Source organism: Candoia aspera, chromosome 14 (assembly GCF_035149785.1).
Source record: "Candoia aspera isolate rCanAsp1 chromosome 14, rCanAsp1.hap2, whole genome shotgun sequence".
NCBI lineage: Eukaryota > Metazoa > Chordata > Lepidosauria > Squamata > Boidae > Candoia > Candoia aspera.
In genome coordinates, this window is record NC_086166.1 from 8,235,609 (window position 1) to 8,258,317 (window position 22,709).

The following is a 22,709-nucleotide window of genomic DNA, read 5'->3' on the forward strand; positions in this document are numbered from 1 at the left end:
CTGCAACTCTTGCAAATATTCACATTTTGAGAAGGCGGCTGTTTGGCCAAGAACACCTGTTCCTGCACCCAACAATGTTTGGATCTGCCTAAGTTAATAACTGAAGCCAGTTTAGTGGCCTTCTAGAACCACTGAAATGGAGCAGAGCTTGTAACACAGTGGAGAAGCTGCACAGAAAAAGAATATTATCTTTAAAATAGCTTCAGTGAGCACATCAGAGAAACACAGGTTATTGATCTTACACACTCAGCCCTCCCCAGTATAAAGAATTACATGCTTAGACAGAATAGGTTAAGATAAGTAAAAGAATATCTTACTGAATTTATTGTTGCTTCTGTTACATCCATCTTGGTGGAAAATGTGAAGTTCCTTTGTTCTTCTGTTCTTTCTAAATACTTAGTTTGCCCTAAACCCTCAGCCCTATTTTGCTGCCAAGGGCTGTGTGAAAGAAAGGGGAATTCCAGGCCCACCGCGTGGCACCCAGAATGGAGGAGAGCAGCACACAGCCAGGTGCTTCTCTCGGTGGAAAAAGGAGGAAGAGAGAGAGAGAGGAAGTGGGAGTGGCAACAAACAGCTTCCTCAGAGTTGTATTGTGGGACAACTCAATTTACATGCTAATTCACATGCTAATGAGGCATGCTAGGTTTGCCAGGACTTCCAACAATAACATCCACATTATTCCCTGCCCCTTTCTGCACCTCCAGACCTCCACCTTGAAATTGGGTGTGGCTGGTGCCAATACCTTTCCACAGACAATAGGGCTGGAAGGTTGCTAAGATGTACATTCTTACCTTTATAGGATAAATCTCACCGTACCTCAAGGCAGTCTGTGTGCTGTGGTGGGTCAAGTGGGGGCTGGAAAATCCTCCCTGCTCTCAGCATTACTCGGTGAACTGCAAATAATCGAAGGTTCTGTAGTAATGAAGGTAAAGCCTTTTAAAACACAATTTATTCAAGGCTTGGGTCAGCCTTTCCCAACCCAAGCTCTGTCTGAATATGTAGACCTCAACTCCCAGAATTCTCAGCAATGGCCACACTGGCTGGGGAACTCTGGGAATTGAAGTCCACACATTGGAAGGTCACCCAGATGAGGAAGTCTGGTTTAGGATTTAGTTTGGTTCTTTTGTGTAGTGATTCTAGTGTTTCATGTCATGGTTTTAGTAGATTGATTTCAGTGGTTGCTTTTAGTCTAGGGTGACTTTCAAAACTGGGCTTTTCTTGGATTTCCTTGAGAAAGAAGTTGCCTCTGCTGGAGCTCAGGGCTGGCTTGGTTAAAGGGCACCATCTTAGGACCTCTTTGGGGAAATAGAGAAACTTTGACTTCAGCAGATGCAAGTTCATCTCCATCTCTCTCTCTCTCTCCCCCCCCCCAAGTGACCAAGTGACTTTGGGGGACTGGTGACCATTTGGTGAGCTTCCCTTCTTTCCATTTCATAGGGCACAGTAGCGTTTGTTCCCCAGACAGCCTGGATACAAAATGCTTCCGTGGAAGACAATGTCGTATTTGGGAAAAAAATGGAGAGGATGTGGTACAACCAGGTGGTCCAAGCCTGTGCCCTGCAGCCAGACTTAGACAGTTTTCCAGCTGGAAGCCAGACAGAAATTGGAGACAAGGTTCTTGGATCATTACTGTATTATTTATCTAGCCAAAAGGGAATATACACTTGGTTGTATAGATGGTCTTCCTCTTCCTCTCCTCCTCCTCCACCACCTTCTCCTCCTCCTCCACCACCTCCATCTCCACCACCTCCACCTTCTTCACCACCTTCTCCTCCTCCTCTTCCTCTCCTCCTCCTCCACCACCTCCACCTTCTTCACTTCCTCCTCCTCCTCCTCCTCCTCCTCCTCTTCCACATGCTTACTCAGTTCTTTTAGAAGGCCTTTGGAAAAACCTTGTAGAGTTTTGCTGCCGTTGGTCAGGCTTGATACACAGCTATATGGACTAGTGAAATAAAACAGCTCCCTTAAGGGTGGAGTTACAGTTCAGTGACACAGCTTCTGCTTTGCCCTCAAACAGCCCCGCATCTCCATAGGACAAACAAAACTTTCTGTTTATTAAAAGAAAATCCTTGAGCTCTTTTCCCAGTCAGTGTAGATTGACGATGGAGGGGGACTTGAGACCCTCCAAAGCAGTGTTTCTCAACCTCAGCAACTTGGAGATGTGTGGACTTCAATTCCCAGAATTCCTCAGCCAGTGCTGAATTCTGGGGAATTCTGGGAGTTGAAGTCCACACATCTTCAAGTTGCTGAGGTTGAGAAACACTGCTCCGAAGGTTGCTAATTCTGTCCCCAGCAGCTTTAGCTAGCATGGTCAGTAGTGAGAGATGCTGGGAGTTGTATATCAGCAACCTCTGGAGAGCTATCAGTATCTCTTCTCCAGTATAGATTATGACCTAATGGCCCCTTGCCTTTTTGCAAAACAGCTGCTTCTGCAGAACTGATATTTCAGCACTCCTGTTTGTCAAAGGGTGTGTTAACAAGGCCTGGGTTTCCTGGATCCTGGACAATTGGACTGCAATGGCCAGCCAACTTTCTCCCCAACTTAAAGGATGCAGGAACCAGGGAAATCCAACTGAAATCTCAGGAGGAGGAAAAGCAAGTTCTGGTTTCATGATAGAGTTTTTGTCTGCACTGCTGAAAGAGGAATATTTTTATGCTGCAACAGGGCATCAGTCTTTCTGGAGGGCAAAAGCAGAGGCTGAGCCTGGCCCGTGCAGTTTATGCGAAGGCATCGATTTACCTCCTGGATGACCCCCTTTCTGCTGTGGACGTGCCAGTTGGCCAGCACATTTTCAATCAAGTTCTAGGACCAAATGGCTTGTTGAAGGAAAAGGTACTTGGTGCCACATCATTTGTGTTCAAAGCCCTTTCCTATGTAATTGGAACAGGACCTGGTGCAGTGTTGAAAAGTCCATCTGAAGAGGTTTTGAAAGAACCAACGGCGATGCAATTTTTAGCCCCAGAGTGGGCGATGCTGCTTAAAATACTGGTTGTGTGCAAATGCTTTGGCTCACTGCTTGTGATGGGGCATCAATCCTAAAACAATGTGGTCAGATCAGAATGAAGATTCCTCCACCCCAGCATTTAGTCACTCAAACTAAAACATTCTGAGAATGGCTCATGGCTGTAATTACATCCAAGTAATTACAGGGATTATAAATTCTCCTTCCTTATTCACTGTCAGATTACTGGATCTCATACAAGAAGCCTCATATGTCCAGGCCTCATACCCTTCCTACAAGCTACTGACAGCCAGGTCAAGTTAGCTCCAATGCTTAATAGTCACCTATTGCAAAGGCTTGTGACTTCAAATCTCAGTACAGGATTTTATCATATGGAGATTATGCCTGATGAGTCCCAACTGGACAAATTGGTCATACAGTGCCTCCTACTGGTCAGTACCATTATAGCAACTACAAGTATTTCTATAAACTAGCATAAGAAATTCCCTATAGTCATGGACATGGCGGGAAAATGCCACTGATAATCAGAGTAGAGGCATTCAATCGGCAGTTCTCCAAATGGTGCTGAAGGTCAGCTTCTAGCAATCCTAGGCATCATGGGCCATGGTGAGGGATTCTGGGACTTAGTAAAGGTAAAGGTAAAGGTTTCCCTTGACGTAAAGTCCAGTCGTGTCCGACTCTAGGGGGCGGTGCTCATCTCCGTTTCTAAGCCTTAGAGCTGGCGTTGTCATAGACACTTCCGGGTCATGTGGTCGGCATGACAACACGGAACGCCGTTACCTTCCCGCCGAAGCAGTACCAATTAATCTACTCACATTTGCATGTTTTCGAACTGCTTGGTGCGCAGGAGCTGGGATGAGCAACGGGAGCTCACCCCGCCGCGCGGTTTCGAACCGCCGACCTTCCGATCGACAGCTCAGCGGTTTAACCCGCAGCGCCACCGCGTTGGGACTTACCGTTCAGCAATTTCTGGAGTTCCCCAGATTGTCCACCCCTGTTGCAATAGACATCTCAGAGCTAATTAGTATCTTAGGAATTGTCCTCTTGCTTCCCAGACTTGCATCCTGGTGACCAGCACCATCCATGTTCTGCCCAAAGTGGACAATGTCATTGTGATTGAGAATGGAGAAGTCTCTGAGATGGGCTCTTGGCAAGAGCTGGTACAAAAGGGGGCATTTGCAGACTTCTTGAGGTCACAACACAACACTGAAGCAAAAGAGGAACAGGATTTGCAGATTACTGCTGGCCATCCTGCAGGTCATCTATACTTGGGTTTGTTGACACAACTGGGTATTATTGTCCATGAACAGACTTGTTAGAATTGGAGCCACTTCAAGTATTATTTGGGGGCCCTGACAAAATCCCTCCCATAATATATTCTTGTATGCTTCAAAGGGCTTTTGACCCATAGCAAAAATCACTTGGAAGCTGAGATTGATAGTAGGCAGAACCAGATGTGATAGTGAGTAGGGTGTGCAGAATTGCACAGTTATGGGATTAAGGAAGATTAACAAAGAAGGGGAGGGATGTCAACCCCAGAAACCACAATGGCATCCCTGCACAAACAATGTGAGTTATGTAATTTGAGTCATTTCTGGTATCATTTTCTCCCTTCCCCTCTGTGGATGGCCATGATTGGATCATGTTGATAATCCTATGAAATTAGGACCCCATTCACTATGGATCACAGGTCCTCATCCCCAGATATACAGTATGTGATCACAACTTCATATTTCTTTAATTGGATGGTATTGCAGATTTGAACTAGATAGTTTAGCAAGCTGCTTTCTTTGAGACACATATATACACAGAAGCCCTGTACGATTACAATTTCCAGCTCTAAGATCTCTGTATTTTCTCAAAATCCAAGCTGTAGGTTGTTCTTCTAAGGCAGTGTTTCTCAACCTTGGCAGCTTTCTGACGGGTGGACTCCAACTCCCAGAATTCCCCAGCCAGCCAGGCTGGCTAGGGAATTTTGGGAGTTGGAGTCCACCCATCGGAAAGCTGCCAAGGTTGAGAAGCACTGTTCTAATGTCTCTCCATCATGTCTCTTCTGAGACTTTGGTCCATCCTAACTTCCCTCCACAGATGCAGGAACCATTAAGATGATCTCCACAACTCCTTTGACCCACCATGAAACCCCTGGAAAGTAAGTGATAGAAACCGCATTCCCATGGTTTCCTTTATTTTATTCTGAGTAGTAACTAGAAAAACTCACCTCTCTCCAACCACTGGGGTTGCGATAGCAAAACCCAGGGAAGCAGTGAGGAAGGCCACAGAGCCTACTAAATCGGTTTCTCCAATTTCTGAAATGGAGTTTGCAGTGTGCTGCTAGAGTTCATGGTGAAGGATCTGGGCAAAGTAAAAGATGTAGCCAGAGCATCCAGGAACAGGCAGCATACAAATACACTAAGATAGTCAATAAAAGTAACCAACTTCATCATGGGAGACTCGTTACCCATTCTTGCGAAGTCCCCCTTTTTTTCTCTCTTCTTTCCTCTTCTCTCCTCCTTGTGATGTATAAATCAGTCCAGGTCCTTTTGCTAGACTCCCCTCCAACACTATTGGATTTGTTTCTAAAGCCCCAGAGAAAGCATTTGGAAGTGTTACTCTCTCTAATGCATGCAACTGACGCATCTTTCTTTTCTTTGAACGAAGGATATGTGACCCTTTGGCCAAGAGAGGAAGTTCCAAGCCAACAGGTGAGGAAGGAACAAGACCAGCGGCAGAAGATGAGACGCAGGAAACTGGGCGGGTAAGTTAAACGATCTTCTTGTTTGATTCCTTAGGAGGGTTGTTTCCCATTTAGGTACTGTAGACCAGGGTTTCTCAACCAGGGTTCCGTGAGACCCTAGGGTTCCACGAGAGGTCACGAGGGGTTCCCTGGGAGATCCCAATTTATTTAAAACGTTATTTCAAATTTGGTCAGCTTCAATGAAAAAGTAAGTTTCATTCTTTAGGTTCAGTTTAAGATCACTGTGAATGCATCTAGACAGGCCTACCCATGGAACGGATATTATAGTTTTGTAATTTCTGACAGGAAGCTCTGGCGTGGGCTGGTCCATGAAGTCACGAAGAGTCGGAAGCGACTGAACAAATAAACAACAAAAATTTCTGACCTATCTTTGAGCCTGAATGTGCAGGGGTTCCTTGAGTCCTGAAAAAAATATTTCAAGGGGTCCTCCAGGGTCAAAAGGTTGAGAAAGGCTGAGGTAGATGGTATGGGACTTGCTGTTAGGCTGAGCTTCACAATTTCATTCGGTGGGGGCCCTTTTCCCTTTCAAACAGTTTGAGCATTCACCATTTGGAGAACTGGAGGGCAGACTGAGCTGCACTCTGCTGATTAGGAAGAAGTCGAGTTTTCTTGAATTGGGAATAAAGAATATTGCCCCCTGTTTTCTACAGTAGATGGTTGAGGTTCAAATCAGGATCCTGCATCTTCAGCCGAACAGCACATCCTGGCTGGGTTCACACCATACATTAAATGTTAAACCCAAGCTGGCATGAGATACGAACTTAGCCATTATGTTTTGCTGTGCCCAAAGAAGTAAACCACATGTTGGGTTCATGCAAAGGCCTGCTTCATGCAATGTATTGCAGTATGCTGGCTGGGGAATTCTGGGAGTCCACACACCTTAAAGTTGCTAAGGTTGGGAAACACTGCTCTCGAGGGTTGTGCAAACCCAGCCTATATGCAGTTCCATGAACATTGCACACACACAAAACATCCAAGCAAGTGTGAGACATGGTTTTAGTTTGCAGAACTAGAGACGCAGCTGGTGGAACAGAGAAGCAGCTGGTGGAAAGAGGTAATTTTGAACATACAGACTGATGGCAGGAAGATTAAAGTACTGTTTCTTTTGCTAGCTTTCTAGATGGCGGTCGTCATCCTCCTCAATAATAATAATAATAATAATAATTCCTTCCCTTTGTTTAGGTAAAGATTTCTGTATACCTGATGTACCTGAAAACAGCAGGCTCCCTCTTCTGGGTTTATATTGTGCTCCTGTTTGCCTGCCAGCAAGTTTTCTCATTCTGCCGTGGCTACTGGCTCAGCCTGTGGGCCAATGACCCCGTTTCCAATGGGACACAACCTCACACCGAGCTCCGCGTGGGCATCTTTTTTCTCCTAGGATTCACTCAAGGTTTGCCCAACTCCCACCTACCAGGAAACAAAGAATTAAATGAGTTAATGCTGTGTAAATACTGCTGTACCCAAATAATATACTGTGATATATGGCTTGCATCTTACCATACAATAAAACAATATTTTTTAACACACACACACAAGCAAATCAATGAACGAATGAATGAATGAATGAATGCAAGGGTGTCCGCAGGTAAGCGGGTCCATAAAGCCAAGATGGCAGCCACAACCATGTGATTGAAGTCCCACCCCTTTTTTTACATGCACATAAAGAAGGCAGGGATTTGATTGCATGGTGCACATTTAAAAACAGCGTGGCTGTGGCTGCCATCTTGACTACTTTGACCCCCCTCCCAGCAGACCCCCCTGAGTAAATGATACATATAATAGATTGTATATTTATTATAATACCTGGCCGTGTATGATATATTGGTGTCTTTTTCTTTTGAAGTCCTTGTCCCTTTTCATGCGTTTATTTATTTTCCCATTTTTATACACCACCCCATTTTCCAGGCCACCGCTCATCTGGAAGAGGAATTTGCCTTCTGTGGTGGTTAGTCTGGGCAATCCACAATAATCCACCCAGGGTTAACGTAAACAGGGTTTGCATGGGAAAAAATGCACAGTGTCCATTCCACCAGTTTATGAAGATTGCTTTTTTTAAAACCATTCATTCATTCATTCATTCATTCATTCATTCATTCATTCATTCTCTTTTGTACCCCATCTCATCTGCCCATAAACTCAAGGTGTCATAGATGCCACTGTACTTAGCTTCTATTCTCACCCCCAGTGAGGTCAGTTTAAGCTGAAAGTGGATGGTTGATCCAAGAGCATCCACTGAAATTTATGGTTGAGCAGAGATCTTCCCGCTCCTAATCTGGCATCCCAATTCATCCTTCCCCAATATGGGGAATTCCTCAGATACGCTGGATTCCAACTCCCATCATGACAACTCCCCCTAATCATCCTAGTCAAATCCTTCCAAAAGGCTCATTTGCAGTGGCAAGTAGAATACTAGGCCTTTTTGGCACTGTACCCGTGTTAAGGAATTTCCCCACTTCTGAAGGTCTGATCGCTCTCCCTCTCTGTGAAATGTCCCCTTGCTGTTTTAAGTTCTCTTCTGTTGCCCTCTCTCATTTCCATTAGTATTTTCTGTCATCTAACAGTTCTCTTTGATTTTAATCCATGATGGTGACCTCTCTTAGGTGCCCCACAAACAGCAAAAGATAAGGACCTTAAATTCCTTCATGGAAAACCATCACCACCAATTCATTCATTCATTCATTCATTCATTCATTCATTCATTCAGCCACCCACCTCACTTTTACGTTATCGTAACCCTGATAAGAAAAAGGCATCTATTCCCTGAAACAACTGGAATCTTTCATCTTCTGTTGCAGCTGTTGGAAAATTTGGGTCGGTAGCTGCTGTGTTTTTGGCGGGGATCATGGCGTCCCGTAAGCTCTTCCAGCAGCTTCTGTTGGATGTTCTCCGGTCTCCAATGATATTCTTTGAACAGACCCCCAGTGGTCACCTACTCAACCGTTTCTCCAAAGAAATGGATGCTATCGATTCCATCATCCCAGACAAGCTGAAGTCCCTGCTAGGCTTCCTGTTTAACCTTCTGGAGATCTACGCTGTGATTGTGGTGGCCACACCGATTGTTTTAGTGGCTATTTTGCCTCTGTCAGCCTTGTATATTGCTTTTCAGGTATGTATCATCTTCAGGAGACAAGGCCTTGGCTTTATGATCGACCTGAGAAAAAGGGGATCAGTTTTAATTGATCATGTACTTAGAGGCTGTTTTCTGTCCCAGGTTATATACACACAGCATGGGGCGGGGAGGAAACCTGACATCATGCAAACTCTGTGAATTGCCCACTTGCATCACTCATGTTGTTTGTGCAATGACATCATGGCACGCGGGACATCACGTTGAGATAAACATGGGCTCCCTACTGTAGCGGCCTCTTCTTTTTCCCTTCTCCTGCAGGTGTTTTTTGTCACCACCTCCTGCCAGTTGAAACGCTTGGAAGCCGCAAGCCGCTCACCCATCTATTCCCACATCTCAGAAACCTTTGATGGGAGCAGCCTCATTCGTGCGTACGGGGCCCAGCAGCGTTTTATTTCCCAGAATGATGTCAAGGTGGACGAAAACCACAGGGTGTCTTTCCCTGGAGTGGCAGCTGACAGGTATAAAGAATTTCAGTGGCCGAGGGGAGGAAGCACCTTGTTCAGAGACAGCTTGGTGACGGTGACAATGGCGGCCCAGTTAGACTTGGAGCAATGTGGGCGTGGAACAAATTCAGAATTAACGTAATTCCAGAAAAAAATTTGAACTCCAATTCCCAAAAGGAAGGGTTGGCTTTACAAACAGCCACGCTGGCTGGCCATGAAAATTGGGAATTCTGGAAGGTTTTTTCCTCAAACTTTTTTTTAAATCAAATTTGATTGAACTTTGAAAACATGGCGATTAACATTTCGTTAGCAATGCTGTTTATTAATGGGGAGTGTTGTTTATCTAAATTTACATAGTTTATATACGAAGCATAGCTATGGAGCTACAGGACTACAGTTTAAAATATGATAGGTTTTTTTAAAAAAAAAGTTTGACTTGTTATATAATCAAGTATATGGTGAAAAAGAAGAATTAAAAAAACAACACAATTACCTAAGGTAGGGTTGGGGGTAGAGAAAAAGATAAAAGAACCAATTTGGAAAAAAATAACTAAAGAAAATTACCCTAATTTATATCTAAATAGAAAATATTTTTTTTAAAAAGGTTACTGAAATGTCAGAAATATCTTCAATCTCGTTGTTCTAATTCCATTTTTAAACAATGAATTAAACCTGGATTTAAACCTGGATTTAAACTTAGCCTCTCTTTCACTAAAAAGTGAATTCCAAAGCTGTAAGGTCAAGTCATCCTAACACACATGAAAGGTACTAAATTGTTTTAAATACAGTTGTCACAACTAACATTATAATTGCTTTAAAATGTATTGTTTTACTGATTGAATAATGTTTAACTGTATTTTTGCAGTCTTGATCGTAGTTCTGTGAACTGTCCTGAGCTGCGAAGGGAGCAGACACCATATCAGCACTGTAAAAAAATCCAAAATAAGTTAGGGAAGGTTGGCAAAAAATATCAAAAACAGGATGTTACTTGGTGAAGACCTTATTCAGAGAGGAGAAGAGTAGGATTAGGTGAGAATTCAAGCCCACCCCGATCAAGCCAAACACTTGGTGTAATCAAGAGAGCTGCCTTTTGAGCAAGAAGAAATACAGTCCTGCCTTTCCACATCCTTTTTCTCAGCTGAACTTAAATATGTGCCAGGTTGGCCTGCAAGTAATCGTGGGCTAATGAGAACTTTTAAAGATCTTGTTTCTAAATATTACAGAGGTTGACTTTTTGTCCTAGAAAAGTAGATTATATGCTCACAAACTAGGCTATTCTTTAAGTACAAAGGATTGGGAGATATTAATGCCTTCCCTTCTTCTTGTCTTTCTCCCTTCCCTTCCCTTCTTCTTTTCTTTCCCTCCTGCTTCCCTCCCCTTCCCTCTGTTTTTCCTATTCCAGATGGCTTGCCACCAACATCGAGTTTCTGGGGAACACCATTGTCCTCTTCGCAGCTTTACTTGCCGTGGTACACAAACCACATCTCAGTCCTGGCATGGTGGGCTTTTCCATTTCCTGCGCTCTGCAGGTAAGCTCAAAAGTCTGAAGTGGCTTCTTGCCCACTATAAGAAACAACCATCCTCTTGCTATTCAGCGTACAGCATGAAAGAGAAGTAGAGACATCCCCAAAGGATCACAGTCTCTCCTTCTTCTTTGGCAGATCACTGTCATTTTGAACTGGATGGTGCGTGCCTCGGCGGAAATTGATAACCACATTGTGTCTGTGGAAAGAGTGAGAGATTATTCACAGACACCCAAAGAGGTAAGTGTTGGACTTAGTCACAAAATGGCACAGCTCGCTTCCTTAATTAGCCTTGATCTCCTGTCTGCCTGCCTGCCTATCATCTATCTGTCCGTCCATCTGTCTATTTCTCGATCTCTCTATCTAATATACTTGCGAATAAGCTGAGAATTTTGGGTGCCAAAACGCACCCAAAAATTGGGTTGAGCTTATCCACAAGTATATACGGTAATACCTTTGTACAAATATTGTACCTTTTTAAAGTACCCCTATAAACTTGTGGATAAGCCCATCCACAGATAAGATGACCCTTGAATTTTTAACCAAAATACCATGAAAATTGGATAATCTGTGGATTACTGGCAGATAAACCAATTGTGAAAATTAAAACATGCAAAAATTTCGAGGATTGGCTTATCTGCGGGTGGCGCGTTTTTCATGGTAGGTGAGAGATTGGGGGGAGCTGGAGAGGGATGGCAGTGAGAGCAGACATAAACAGTCAAGAGACAGCAGGCAAATCAACTGATAGCTTAGCTCATAAATAGTAACTTTGTCCAGGGGGCAAGAAATCTGGGAAGAAGCATTTCAAATCACTCAAAGAGACTCCACTTAATGAATTCACTATCAACGAGGCTGGGAAATTCCTCCTACAGTTTCCAAGGTTCTGTATTTACCCCAGATTAGCATTAAAGACGTTTTACTTTCATTTGGGTAGTTCTTGTTTCCGTGAACTTGCCCAGCTGCGTATGGCTGGGCACCCCCTAGCTGGCAAACCAGAATGGTTCTGTTCACATGTCATACTGAGCCAAAATGAAGAGAGGATACTGTGGTTCAGCGCAATATACATAGCCCAGTCATGCAGTCAGAAGCAAGTCTGTCTTTGGCTCCAAAAAGGCCAACCCAAGTAGTTTTAAGTCCTTGAAAGAAAAAGAGAGGTCCCTGAGTCATTTTCTGACTCTTTGGGGGATGCTGCCTTCGCGACGTTTTCTTGGCAGACTATAGAGTGGGGTAATTTGCCATTGCCTTCCCCAGTCATAATTACCTTTCCTCCAGCAAGCTTAGGTTTAAGTATTTACTGCTGCAGTAATATTTTGGTTTTGATAGCGTTGCCTCTTGGAGCTTCTCTTTGGGATTTGCTCAAGCATCGTTGTTGCATCTCTTTCAGGCTCTGTGGACCTTGGATAATCATCTCCAAGGTGACAGTTGGCCCACCAAAGGGGCAATTGAATTCAAGGGATATAGTTTACGATACGGGCCAGAATTGAGTCTAGCTCTGAAGAACATCAACCTAAAGATCAAAGGGCAAGAGAAGGTAAGACATAATTATTTTTTTAATAATCCGTTCAATCGTGTCCAATTCTTGGAGACTGCCTGGACAGGTCCCTGCAGTTTTCTTGGCAAGGTTTTTCAGAAGTGGTTGGCCATTGCCTCCTTCCTAGGGCTGAGAGAGTGGGACTGGCCCAAGGTCATCCAGCCGGCTTTGTGCTTAAGGCGGGACTAGAACTCTCATACCACGCCTGATTGGCTCTTGGGCTGAGAGAGAGCGACTGGCCCAAGGTCACCCAGCCGGCTTTGTGCCTAAGGCAGGACTAGAACTCCCGGTCTCCTGGTTTCTAGCCTGGTGCCTTAACCACAATAACAAACTGGCTCTCAAGACGTAATACAGGGATGTAAAGAGAGTTCTGCCGACTTAAACCAAAGGATCATCTAGTCCAAACTCTTCCCTTCACTGGAAAGTTTGGTCTCTTAAAACCTCCAGTGTGCAGTAGAGATTAGGCTGTGGGCTTTGGGTCTGCAAGTTACAAATGGAAGTCTTTAGTGGACCAGCGAGTTCATGGGTGGATCTGAACCATTTTTTTTTAATAAGCAAAGCTCATGGGGTTGTTGTGGTGAGAACACAATAGGGAGAGACTTCTATACATTTTAAAAAGCAGGACAGCGAGGAGTAATGATACCCTCTTGCTGTTTCCCAGGAGGTGGTCCTTCCTTCTCAAATGTCCGTTTCTCTCTTGTAGGTGGGCATTGTTGGAAGAACAGGGGCTGGGAAATCTTCCCTTGCGATGGGGCTGCTGAGACTTGTGGAAGCTGCTGAGGGAGAGATTGAGATCGACGGAGTCAACGTTGCCCAAATGGGCCTGCATGACCTGAGAAGCAAGATCACGATTGTCCCACAGGTATGAAGTCAGTGTATCACTTTCATTTTATCATGCTATTGTCCTATTCGCCCAAATAATGTTGAGACCCGAAGCAACACCTTCAACTGATGGACCTTCAACTGATGTTTCATCCAGTCTTCCACTATGGTATTCCAGTTGCGATCAAGATCCTTTTGCGGTCCATCTCTTCATCTTGTAGGAGGTGATCTGAGTGGACATGGGTAATTATAGGGCTGCCACTATGGCACCAAGTCAGTATAAGAAGGCAAAAAGAATTGCAGCTAAATGTTTATAGAGGGCCCCACATTCCTGTTAGATACTCAAATCAGTTCTCTGGGTGTCAGCCTTGTGAGGTAATCCAGACAAGAAGCACTCCCAGAAGTGCTAGCTCTAACTTTATTGTAAGGTTCCATTAACAGAATCTTGCAAGTCTGAAAGTACATCTCTCCCCCCTTGCCTTTACAGCCCAAGAAACTAGAGCGGGTCCCTTCTGAGATGTTTGCCACGTCCCCATTCCTTCTGTGGACTCAGCTGCCTCTTATCTGACTGTTGTCAGCCCTCCCAGTTAAACCAGACAGGAAACATCACCAGATGAGCTACTTCTACATTATCATTAGGCTACGTTAACAGAATCTTGCAAGTCTGAAAGTACAAATCTCCCGCCGTCCCTATTTACTGCCTGATCCTTAGGGCGGGTCCTTTCTAAGTTTCTTTCTCTTCCCGTTACTCAGTTGCGGGCTTCTCCCCCTTTTATCTGATTGTTCCCTAGGCAGCATCTCCTCCCCCCATCTTCCAAGGTGATTCTCACATCCATTACACCGTTGCCTAGTCTGCGGCCCTTCCTTCTGTCTCCCAAGGTCATTCCCACATACCATTACACCATGTCTTCTCAGAAGCTCCCAGATCATTTCCTGCTTCTGTTTCTCAGCTGTCAAGCCAGCATTCCAGGACCACCTATTCTTAGTTCCCATTGTACTGTCTTTGGAACTAGCCTAGAAATGTGCCAAACCTAACATTCTAAGAACAGAACGTTCTGTTCTTGGAAGGTTACATTTTGCCCCTTCCTAAATTTATCCCTTACTGTTTTGTTACCCTAAGGATTGCTGTGGTTCTGTAAGCTGTAAGGCTTCACAGAGACTATTTTCCTCCTATGTCTGCATGTATGTGAAAAAATATTCAGTGATGTCATAATAGAATATAATACGTTGGCACTGCTCTTCATAAAGCAATTGGCATAAGTGAGGCAGCCCATCTTGAAATGTTAAGGCCACCTTGACCTTGGGAAGGCTTAGTGCAGGAGCTTTGATGGCTTCCCTGGTGGTCCCCATACCCATGTGCGTATCTAGTTGTTTTGCCAGCAGTGCAGTGGAAGCATCTGCGCTGGCTTTCATACTTTCAAGGAGGAGCATTTCATCTGGGTCAATGTGCTTTGTGAAGAATGCCATTTCAATGCCTTGCGGAGTCGATGTTACCTATGCATTTTTGATTGTATCTTCTCCCACCTGTACACTTCAGCAACCTTCTTTTATCCATACGTGCACATTTCTTCATCTATTTGATCCCCAAGTGTACCTTCTCTCCTGTATTATGGAAAATAGGCCTCCATATCTTGTGTTTCTTCTCTCCCTGTGCTTAGGACCCAGCCTTGTTCTGGGGTTCTTTGAGAGAGAACCTCGATCCCTTGCATCAGTGCTCAGATGAGGATATCTGGACCGCTTTGGAGAAAACGCAGCTCAAAGGCTTTGTTTCAGATTTGCCAGGTCAGCTGGCCTATGAGTGCTCCGACGGAGGTGGCGATCTGAGGTATCCAAACCACCAGATGGAAGGAAGAAACAGCCTTCCTGCTCTGATTTTTGGAGTTATGAGTTCATAAAGGCTTCTCATGACCACACCCTGCCTAGACTTGGGTTTACTCTTTTTAGACCAGCCTTTCTCAACCTTTTGGCCCTGGAGGAACCCTTGAAATATTTTTCAGGACTGGGGGAACCCCTGCCCATTCAGGCTCAAAGATAGGCCAGAAGTTCCAAAATTATTATATTGGTTTCATGGGTAGGCCTGTCGATATGCATTCACGGTGTTCTTAAACTAGAAGTAAAGAATGAAACTTTCCTCTTTCATGTGAAGTTGCCTGAATTTGAAATATTTTTTTTAAAATATCATGATCTCCCAGGGAACCCCTAGTGACCTCTCGCGGAACCCTCGGGCTCCACAGAACCCTGCTTGAGAAATCCTGTTTTAGATGGATTGTAATTGGTGGGAGATTAGAACCAGAGGTAAATTATGGTTTAATTGCTAACACTTATTCCTAACACTTTGGTTATACTCAAAGATAGGATGCTAAAGGGCCTTTAAAATAATAGTGTAGTGTACTCTTGATTTAACAGATTGTTTGGGGAAGAAGGTGACCATCATTCTGTTTAAATGGCCAATGTTGTCATTTGTGGTGATTTACATCATTTGCATAATGACATCGTTATGCAAATGCCACAAATTGCTGCAAATTACATACAGTTAAAATTGATGTAAATTTAACTGCCTCATCCAGACTACTTCGGATGCAACAGATTTGTATGGTTTTGACAGAGGGCAGGGTGAGAGATGTCCGGATGGAAATGTGGTCTGTTACAAGCAAAGTCCACTAAATTGGGATTGGTTAAATCAGTTGGAGGCGACATTTGCATTCCAAAGAATCATTTTCAGATCAAATCTGAAGCATTGGACAGCCCAGCTGGGCATATGGTTTTGTCTGGACTGTGTGTGTGTTGTACAAAGCCGGCCTCTGCAGTTTGTGAACTGTGGGTTGCAACTGTAATACAGTGTGCCAATCCAGTCAACTGGAGTGCATTCAATAAACCACAGCTTAATTAACATCTTTGCCTGTATGTAAATAAAGAAACACCATACAGGAATCATCCATACGTCATTCGTAGTAGAATGACCATGTTCTTAGGATCAGTGGTTATAGGCAGAGCTCCCTGGGAGTAACCTCATTGGATTGGTTCAGTGAGTAGAGGGATGAGTAATCTGTAGTCCTCCAGTTGTAGCTGAGCATCAAGCTCTCGGCCGTCCCATTTATCATGGTTATTGTAGCTCAGCATCTGGAGGCCCCAATTTGTTCCACATTGTTCCAGATGCTCATACAGCCCGAATCTCCTTCCTTTCCCCTCTTCTTTTATGCACCTTTGCAGGTGGTCTGAGGCCCTTCTCATGACCCATGGAAATGTGTCAAATAGACAGAAGTATCAGGTCAAACAGATTCTCCCCCCCCCAAATGGGGGTGATCTGAAGTTTTAATTGTCCCACCATCCTTCTTCCAGTGTTGGTCAGCGGCAGCTCATCTGCCTGGCCCGGGGCCTGCTCCAGAAAGCCAAAATCCTGGTTCTGGATGAGGCCACCGCAGCAGTGGACGTTGAAACAGACCTGCAGATTCAGGCCACCATAAGGAGCCAGTTCAAGGACTGCACCGTTCTGGCCATTGCCCACCGGATAAATGCCCTAATGGAATCTGACCGGTAAGAGGTGGCTTCGAAGAGGATTCCCAATAAAAATCACAAAACGGCCTGAAGAAGCAGAGGGATATGCGGCAGTATTATTGAAATCAGGAGCCGAAAAATAAAAGGGGGAGGAGTATAAATTTGACAAAGTGCCAAAAATAGGGAGAAAGCTGCAGAATGGCAGAGGTTGTAGAAGGAGGAGAGGAGGAAAATAAGGTCAGTCTCAACTACAGTCAGAAGTCAACACCGATAGACATCTTCTGCTTTCTATCACCTACAGGTAGTCCTAGCTTAACAACCATTCGGGTAGTGACAGTTCGGACTTATGACGGTGCTAGGAAAACTGACTTGCGACCAGTCCTCACGCTTACAACCATTGCAGTGTCTCTGTGGTCATGTGATCACAATTTGGGTGCTTGGCAACTGGTTCACATTTATGACTGCCGTTTTCAACCTCCCAGCCAGCTTCTGGCAAGCAAAATCAATGGGGAACCGTGTGATTTGCTTAATGCACACAGTGATTCACTTAACGACCACTGCAAAAAAGGTCGTGAAATTGGGTCAGATTCACTTAATGACCACTTTGCTTAGCAACTGAAATTCCAGTCCCAACTGTGGTTGTTAAGTGAGGACTACCTGTATTACCTGGTAGAGAAATTTGTCCACTCCATCAGCTCAGCTGGTAGATATCAATCTTCGGTTCCTCCTCTCCTGAAATTCTTTTGCATTCCAGCTTAGGGAAAAAAAGTCATCATTTCAAGCAGCATCTAAAGTTATGCTTTTTTCCTTCTCCCTCCCAATCCCTTTCCTTTTATGTCGTGCTTTGAGAGTGTAAGGGTAGAGAAATGCATCCTGCATTTAATGGGAGGGGAGGCAAAAATCACACAAACTTTTATAACAGAAAGTGGGCTATCTGCAGCGTTGGAGTCCCCATTCTGCAGCCCTTGGAACACCGTGCAAATTGGTCAGTTCACCCATTTCTCTAGGCTTAGCAAGCTTGTATGCCATTGCTGAAGGAAACTGAGTCGCTGTCTTAGCTGTAGTCACCTGGTGTTGTAGGCCAGTGTTTCTCGACCTTGGCAACTTTCAGAGGCATGGACTTCAACTCCCAGAATTTCCCAGCCAGCATGGCTGGCTGGGGAATTCTGGGAGTTGAAGTCCTCGCATCTTAAAGTTGCCAAGGTCGAGAAACACTACTGTAGACTAACATTGTTCGTTTCTAATATTTGCAGGATTTTAGTGATGGAAAATGGACAAGTGGCAGAATTTGATACCCCAGAAGCATTAAGAGCCCAAAAGGGACTATTCTACAAAATGGCAGCCGACTCAGGGCTGGTGGGGTGACAGAGCTGAAAGAACAGACTGGATTGCTGCTTCATCTGAAACGGGACATCATCTTATCCTTCTAGCTGTGAGCAGAGATAGCCACGTCCTTGGCCTGTAAAACAAGGAATGCTTTCCCTCACTGCATAACTGCAGAGCAGCTGGAGAACAGAAGTCTGGATCTTCCTGGCATGCCCCTCGGCGCACCCCAATCCTGCAACCCGCATGCACTGAACTACGCATGGCCGGAGCAGATGCTGCTGAGGCAATCTCTGCCAGCCAGAAACACTATGCAGATGGTTGCCAAGATGTGATGCAACAGCCTGGACTTTAGCAGGACTGTGTCAAAGATGTCACCCCTTCCCCATGCCCCTCCTCACTGCCCTGTTGCTTTGCCCCCAATTAATGAAAGGGAGTATCAGAACTCGTACAGGCCAGAGTGATGGGCAAAGCTGGCCGTTGTACCCTGCTGGAGACAAGTCCAAATATGTTGCAAACATTCGGTCTTGGCCTTCTAGAAGTTGCCATGATCCCCCCACCCCATATTCCCAGCAGGGCTCATGGTGGGTACCCAAGGATGCTAACTCCTTGTACTAGCCTTGATGGCAGTCATTTTTGTTGTTTATTCGTTTAGTCGCTTCTGACTCTTCGTGACTTCATGGACCAGCCCACGCCAGAGCTTCCTGTCGGTCGTCAACACCCCCAGCTCCCCCAGGGACGAGTCCGTCACCTCTAGGATATCATCCATCCACCTTGCCCTTGGTCGGCCCCTCTTCCTTTTGCCCTCCACTCTCCCTAGCATCAGCATCTTCTCCAGGGTGTCCTGTCTTCTCATGATGTGGCCAAAGTACTTCAGTTTTGCCTTTCATATTGAAGCAAACCAAATAGCACAGGGCAGTTGAGATGCCTTCTCATCCTCAACTCTCTCTCTGTCTCTCTCTGTCTCACCCCTCTTCAGCCCCTCCCCTGGCTTGCAAAAAGAGCTGAAATACTCAAGCCCTTCTTTGTAAAGGGAACTTCCCTTTCACTGCCCTCCTGCATCTGAGCTGGCTCTGAAAGGAGAGGTCTGATGTGGTTTTGCTGAGGCCGAGCCGGATTCCAAAATCATGGAGCTACCGCAAGCGATGGTTCTGCTGTCCGTGTTTGTGGTTGGCGTATCAAAGCGTAAGTAGAAGGAACTGTGGAAACTCTGCGTGCGTCTGTGTGTTCCTTACTCGGGAACTTCTGGGCAGTGATCTCATCTGTCTGTGTCCAGCCGTGCCATTTTAATAGAGGAATTTGCGCTATTTAATACAGGATGGATGCTGTGATGGCGTGTTTTCCATATGTCACCAAGGTTGGCCAAGGTCGAGTACAATCACACCTGCCAACTTCAGGGATCCGAGAGTGCTTTGCCATCCAAAAAGAGGAATCATTTCATGTGGTTCTCACTTTTAATGCCAGCTTTGCGAATCTCCCACGCTTTCCAAATCCTACATAAGATGCCGCACATCTTTCCCTTTATGTTTCTCTGGCTGCTCTAGTGGCCAAAACAAAAGACCACTTACCTGGTCAGGGAAAAGAACAACAAAGACTTTTTTGAAAGACTGGAAACCTTTTTGTTGAAAGAAGGAAAAAAGGAACTGATGATTTCTGGAGATTCAAAAGGGCCAAAGAGGATGGGCGTAAGAATAAGGTGGTGATTACTCGATAGAAAGAATGGCAGAAGGCCTAACGATATGTTTTCTTCTCTTTTCGTTCCTTTTTTGTTTCTGTCTCTTTTTTTGCATACTTTTACTGCATCAAAAAAGTTAATAAAAAAAACCTTAGAAAATGGTAGAGAAAAGTGTTTCCTTAAACATGTATATTGGGAAGGACTGTCCAAAAATGCAATGTATTCAGGAGAACGTGAAAATTACATTTGTGTGTGCAAAATGGCATTCAAGGAAGTGAATATTAGCCAAGGCATGTGCATACCTATTTTTGTGTGAACTTCAGGGGAAAAAAATTTTAAAGGTCTCATACAAGCTCAACCTGATATAGCAACAGGACAAACTGAATTTAAGATGGGGGGAAAAAGAGAAATGGAGAGTCTCTGAGGAGTTGAATAAATTGTTTTGTAAGCACGACTGTTGGAGGAAATGGATTTTCTCAAATTGGCAATTGGAATGGCTTGATTGTGTCTTCTGGAAGAAACAGACAGAGCAGGATTTAGTTCTTCAACCAGACTGTTTTCTCGTCTGAATCTTGTGCACAAAAGTTTTCAGCAGTTGTTAAACTTGTTCATTATCATCCAGAGATAATTTATAATTTAACATAGGTAACAAGAGGGTTGTTAGAATGCAGAAATGGGGTGAAATTCGGAGAAGATCATCCGGACTAGAACAAAAAATGTTGCTGCCTTTAGTTAGGAGGCTTCTACAATGATTTTACAATCCACACTTGTTTCCTTATTTCACTGCCTGTGTAGAGTTCTCCTCCTCCTAACAGATACAACCAAAATACCGGGATTTTCTTGGGGCTGCAAGAAAGAGGCTGAGGAGGGGACGGCAATGTGCAGATCAAAACCTTCTGACTACAGCCACTAAACAAAAGGGCTGCTGTTCAGAATTTCAGCATCTGTGTCCTCCTCCCACCACACCACCACTCTCTGATCCCCACCTCTATTTTCCCATTCTCCAACTTTCCTCTTGCCATGAATCTATGCTAAGAACAGTCTGCTTTCTGGGAAGGGAGACATTAAAAAGTTTTTTTTTAAATTATTTAATTAGTTTTGCCAAAGGTCTCCACAGTCTTCCTGGAGAATATCTATGTGGTCTCCAGGAGTCAACACCAACTTGTCATCACTCGTCACTCTTCGGAGTGTGTTAGAATTTCTCCTGTTTTTTCTGAATGGCCTGTTTGGCTCTTGCCCTATCAGCACACATCTTCTGAATTTCCTACCTGAAGAGAAAGTCTCCATAAATGATCCTCACTCAACCTGGGCCATCTGCAGCATGCATTCCCTGGCCTGCTCAACTTGGTTTCATTCTGTGATTGGCAGTGACAAGGATATCTATTACCAAGTCAATTATAAATCCAGTTGAAGAGAAGGAGTGTTCCCCTCTCTTGCTTTAGAAGGGCAAGCTTCCTTTGGGGTTGATTTTTTTTTTAAGGACTGCATCGTGTCTTACATTATTTGAAAACACAAGCACGGCCAATCAGCACTGGATGGAATCATGGGGCTAGCTCATCAGGGCAGCTTGCAGTCCCCAGAAGCCAACCAATCAGTTCCAGAAACAGCAGAGTTGAGGTCCAAGCAGACAAAACCACCTTAGAGCTTGATTTAAAAAATAAGATTTATCTCTGAATAAAAAGCATTGAGTGTACCAATGTAGGGGCTGTCTGCTCCTATCATGTGCAACAAGGTTGTGTTCGGGTGCCAGAGCTGTGAGTTGTCTACCTATAGCAGTGTTTCTCAACTTCAGCAAATTTAAGATGTATGCACTTCATCTCTCAGAATTCCCCAGCCAGTATATATGGACTTCAACTCCCAGAATTCCCCAGCCAGCATGTACACATACTGGCTGTGTGCATGCTGGCTGGGGAATTGTGGGAGTTGAAGTACACATGTCTTGAAGTTGCTGAGGTTGATAAAACTGCTCTTTGGTATAATAATGAAGTAGATCCAGAAAATCAGAGGGATGTCCAGTCTTGGATGAGAGACAAGGACTGAGAAAACTGGCTGGTGTTATGAGTAAAGAGTGTTTCTCCTCACCTCCCTATTCAGCAAATATTCCTGTTTATGGACAAATGCTGCTTCTGTGTTTTCACCATTTAATGGACATAAAGAATTCTAGACATACCGGTTGCAGTTGGGCTGATTAATAGATTAAAAATGCAGCTTGGGATATATTGAAGAAATTGGCTTCAGAATTCTGTGGCAAATCCAGACATTCCCTGATAAGTTCCACCATGAATGTCCAGGTTGGTGCCTAAGCTTCCCATATCGTTTCCTGATTTGAAGTCCTCAAGCTGATGATATATTTAGAGTCGAGGTGGGGATTTGGATCCCATCCAAGGTTAATCAGACAAGTTGTTGACGCCTTAATCCGTCTGTGCATGAAGCTGGAAGCCTGTTCTGCTAAGACAGATGCTCCTTCTCCAAACTCAGCTGTTTTGCCTGCTCCTGAATCCATCCATTCCCGTCCTTGCATAAACGTGGCAGTTTCCAGGACAACAGGTGTGACCTTCTGCAAACGTGATCTTGCTCCCTGAACACAAACAGCCTCAGAATCCCCAACTCAGAACCGCCCCTGGCTTTTTTGCCAATGCTTTTCCAACAATTGCTCTTGGTTTGTTGTCGTAGGAGGTCCAGAGAATTTAAGGCAGGGATACACTTGGTCATCCCAGTGTGCAGGTGAGATGATGAAGCAAATTCTCAGTAAGAAAGCACCAGCAAATATTTCGTTATTTATTCGTTCAGTCGCTTCCGACTCTTCGTGACTTCATGGACCAGCCCACGCCAGAGCTTCCTGTCGGTCGTCAACACCCCCAGCTCCCCCAGGGACGAGTCCATCACCTCTAGAATATCATCCGTCCACCTTGCCCTCGGTCGGCCCCTCTTCCTTTTGCCCTCCACTCTCCCTTGCATGAATTATGCTAAACCCTTACATGTCCATTTACTGGTGAATCCAAATACCCAACATCTTGGGGTTTGTGCGGCCCACGTCAGAGCTAAACCT

At 44.6% G+C, this 22,709-nt stretch overlaps 2 protein-coding genes across 5 annotated transcripts in view; both read left to right on the forward strand.

Annotated features, from left to right (window-relative positions):
* The window catches only part of ABCC6 (ATP binding cassette subfamily C member 6), a 30,153-nt gene extending 10,765 nt beyond the window's left edge, over nucleotides 1-19,388 (forward strand). For 3 of the 4 annotated variants that reach the window (XM_063315141.1, XM_063315142.1, XM_063315143.1), the window contains 16 exons: nucleotides 800-926; nucleotides 1,438-1,614; nucleotides 2,666-2,833; nucleotides 4,019-4,220; nucleotides 5,052-5,112; nucleotides 5,622-5,718; nucleotides 6,901-7,108; nucleotides 8,514-8,824; nucleotides 9,107-9,306; nucleotides 10,694-10,820; nucleotides 10,953-11,054; nucleotides 12,199-12,345; nucleotides 13,049-13,207; nucleotides 14,826-14,992; nucleotides 16,507-16,701; nucleotides 17,916-19,388. In XM_063315141.1, coding sequence (XP_063171211.1) covers nucleotides 800-926; nucleotides 1,438-1,614; nucleotides 2,666-2,833; nucleotides 4,019-4,220; nucleotides 5,052-5,112; nucleotides 5,622-5,718; nucleotides 6,901-7,108; nucleotides 8,514-8,824; nucleotides 9,107-9,306; nucleotides 10,694-10,820; nucleotides 10,953-11,054; nucleotides 12,199-12,345; nucleotides 13,049-13,207; nucleotides 14,826-14,992; nucleotides 16,507-16,701; nucleotides 17,916-18,027 — 2,560 coding nt within the window. In that variant the 3' untranslated portion in view covers nucleotides 18,028-19,388. The remainder of the gene's footprint in view (nucleotides 1-799; nucleotides 927-1,437; nucleotides 1,615-2,665; nucleotides 2,834-4,018; nucleotides 4,221-5,051; nucleotides 5,113-5,621; nucleotides 5,719-6,900; nucleotides 7,109-8,513; nucleotides 8,825-9,106; nucleotides 9,307-10,693; nucleotides 10,821-10,952; nucleotides 11,055-12,198; nucleotides 12,346-13,048; nucleotides 13,208-14,825; nucleotides 14,993-16,506; nucleotides 16,702-17,915) is intronic. The other variant, XR_010068726.1, reaches the window with a different exon arrangement.
* Nucleotides 19,389-21,939: 2,551 nt separating this feature from the next.
* Nucleotides 21,940-22,709, forward strand: part of LOC134505396 (uncharacterized) — a 74,387-nt gene continuing 73,617 nt past the window's right edge. The window contains exon 1 of the mRNA XM_063315079.1: nucleotides 21,940-21,951. Coding sequence (XP_063171149.1) covers nucleotides 21,940-21,951 — 12 coding nt within the window. The remainder of the gene's footprint in view (nucleotides 21,952-22,709) is intronic.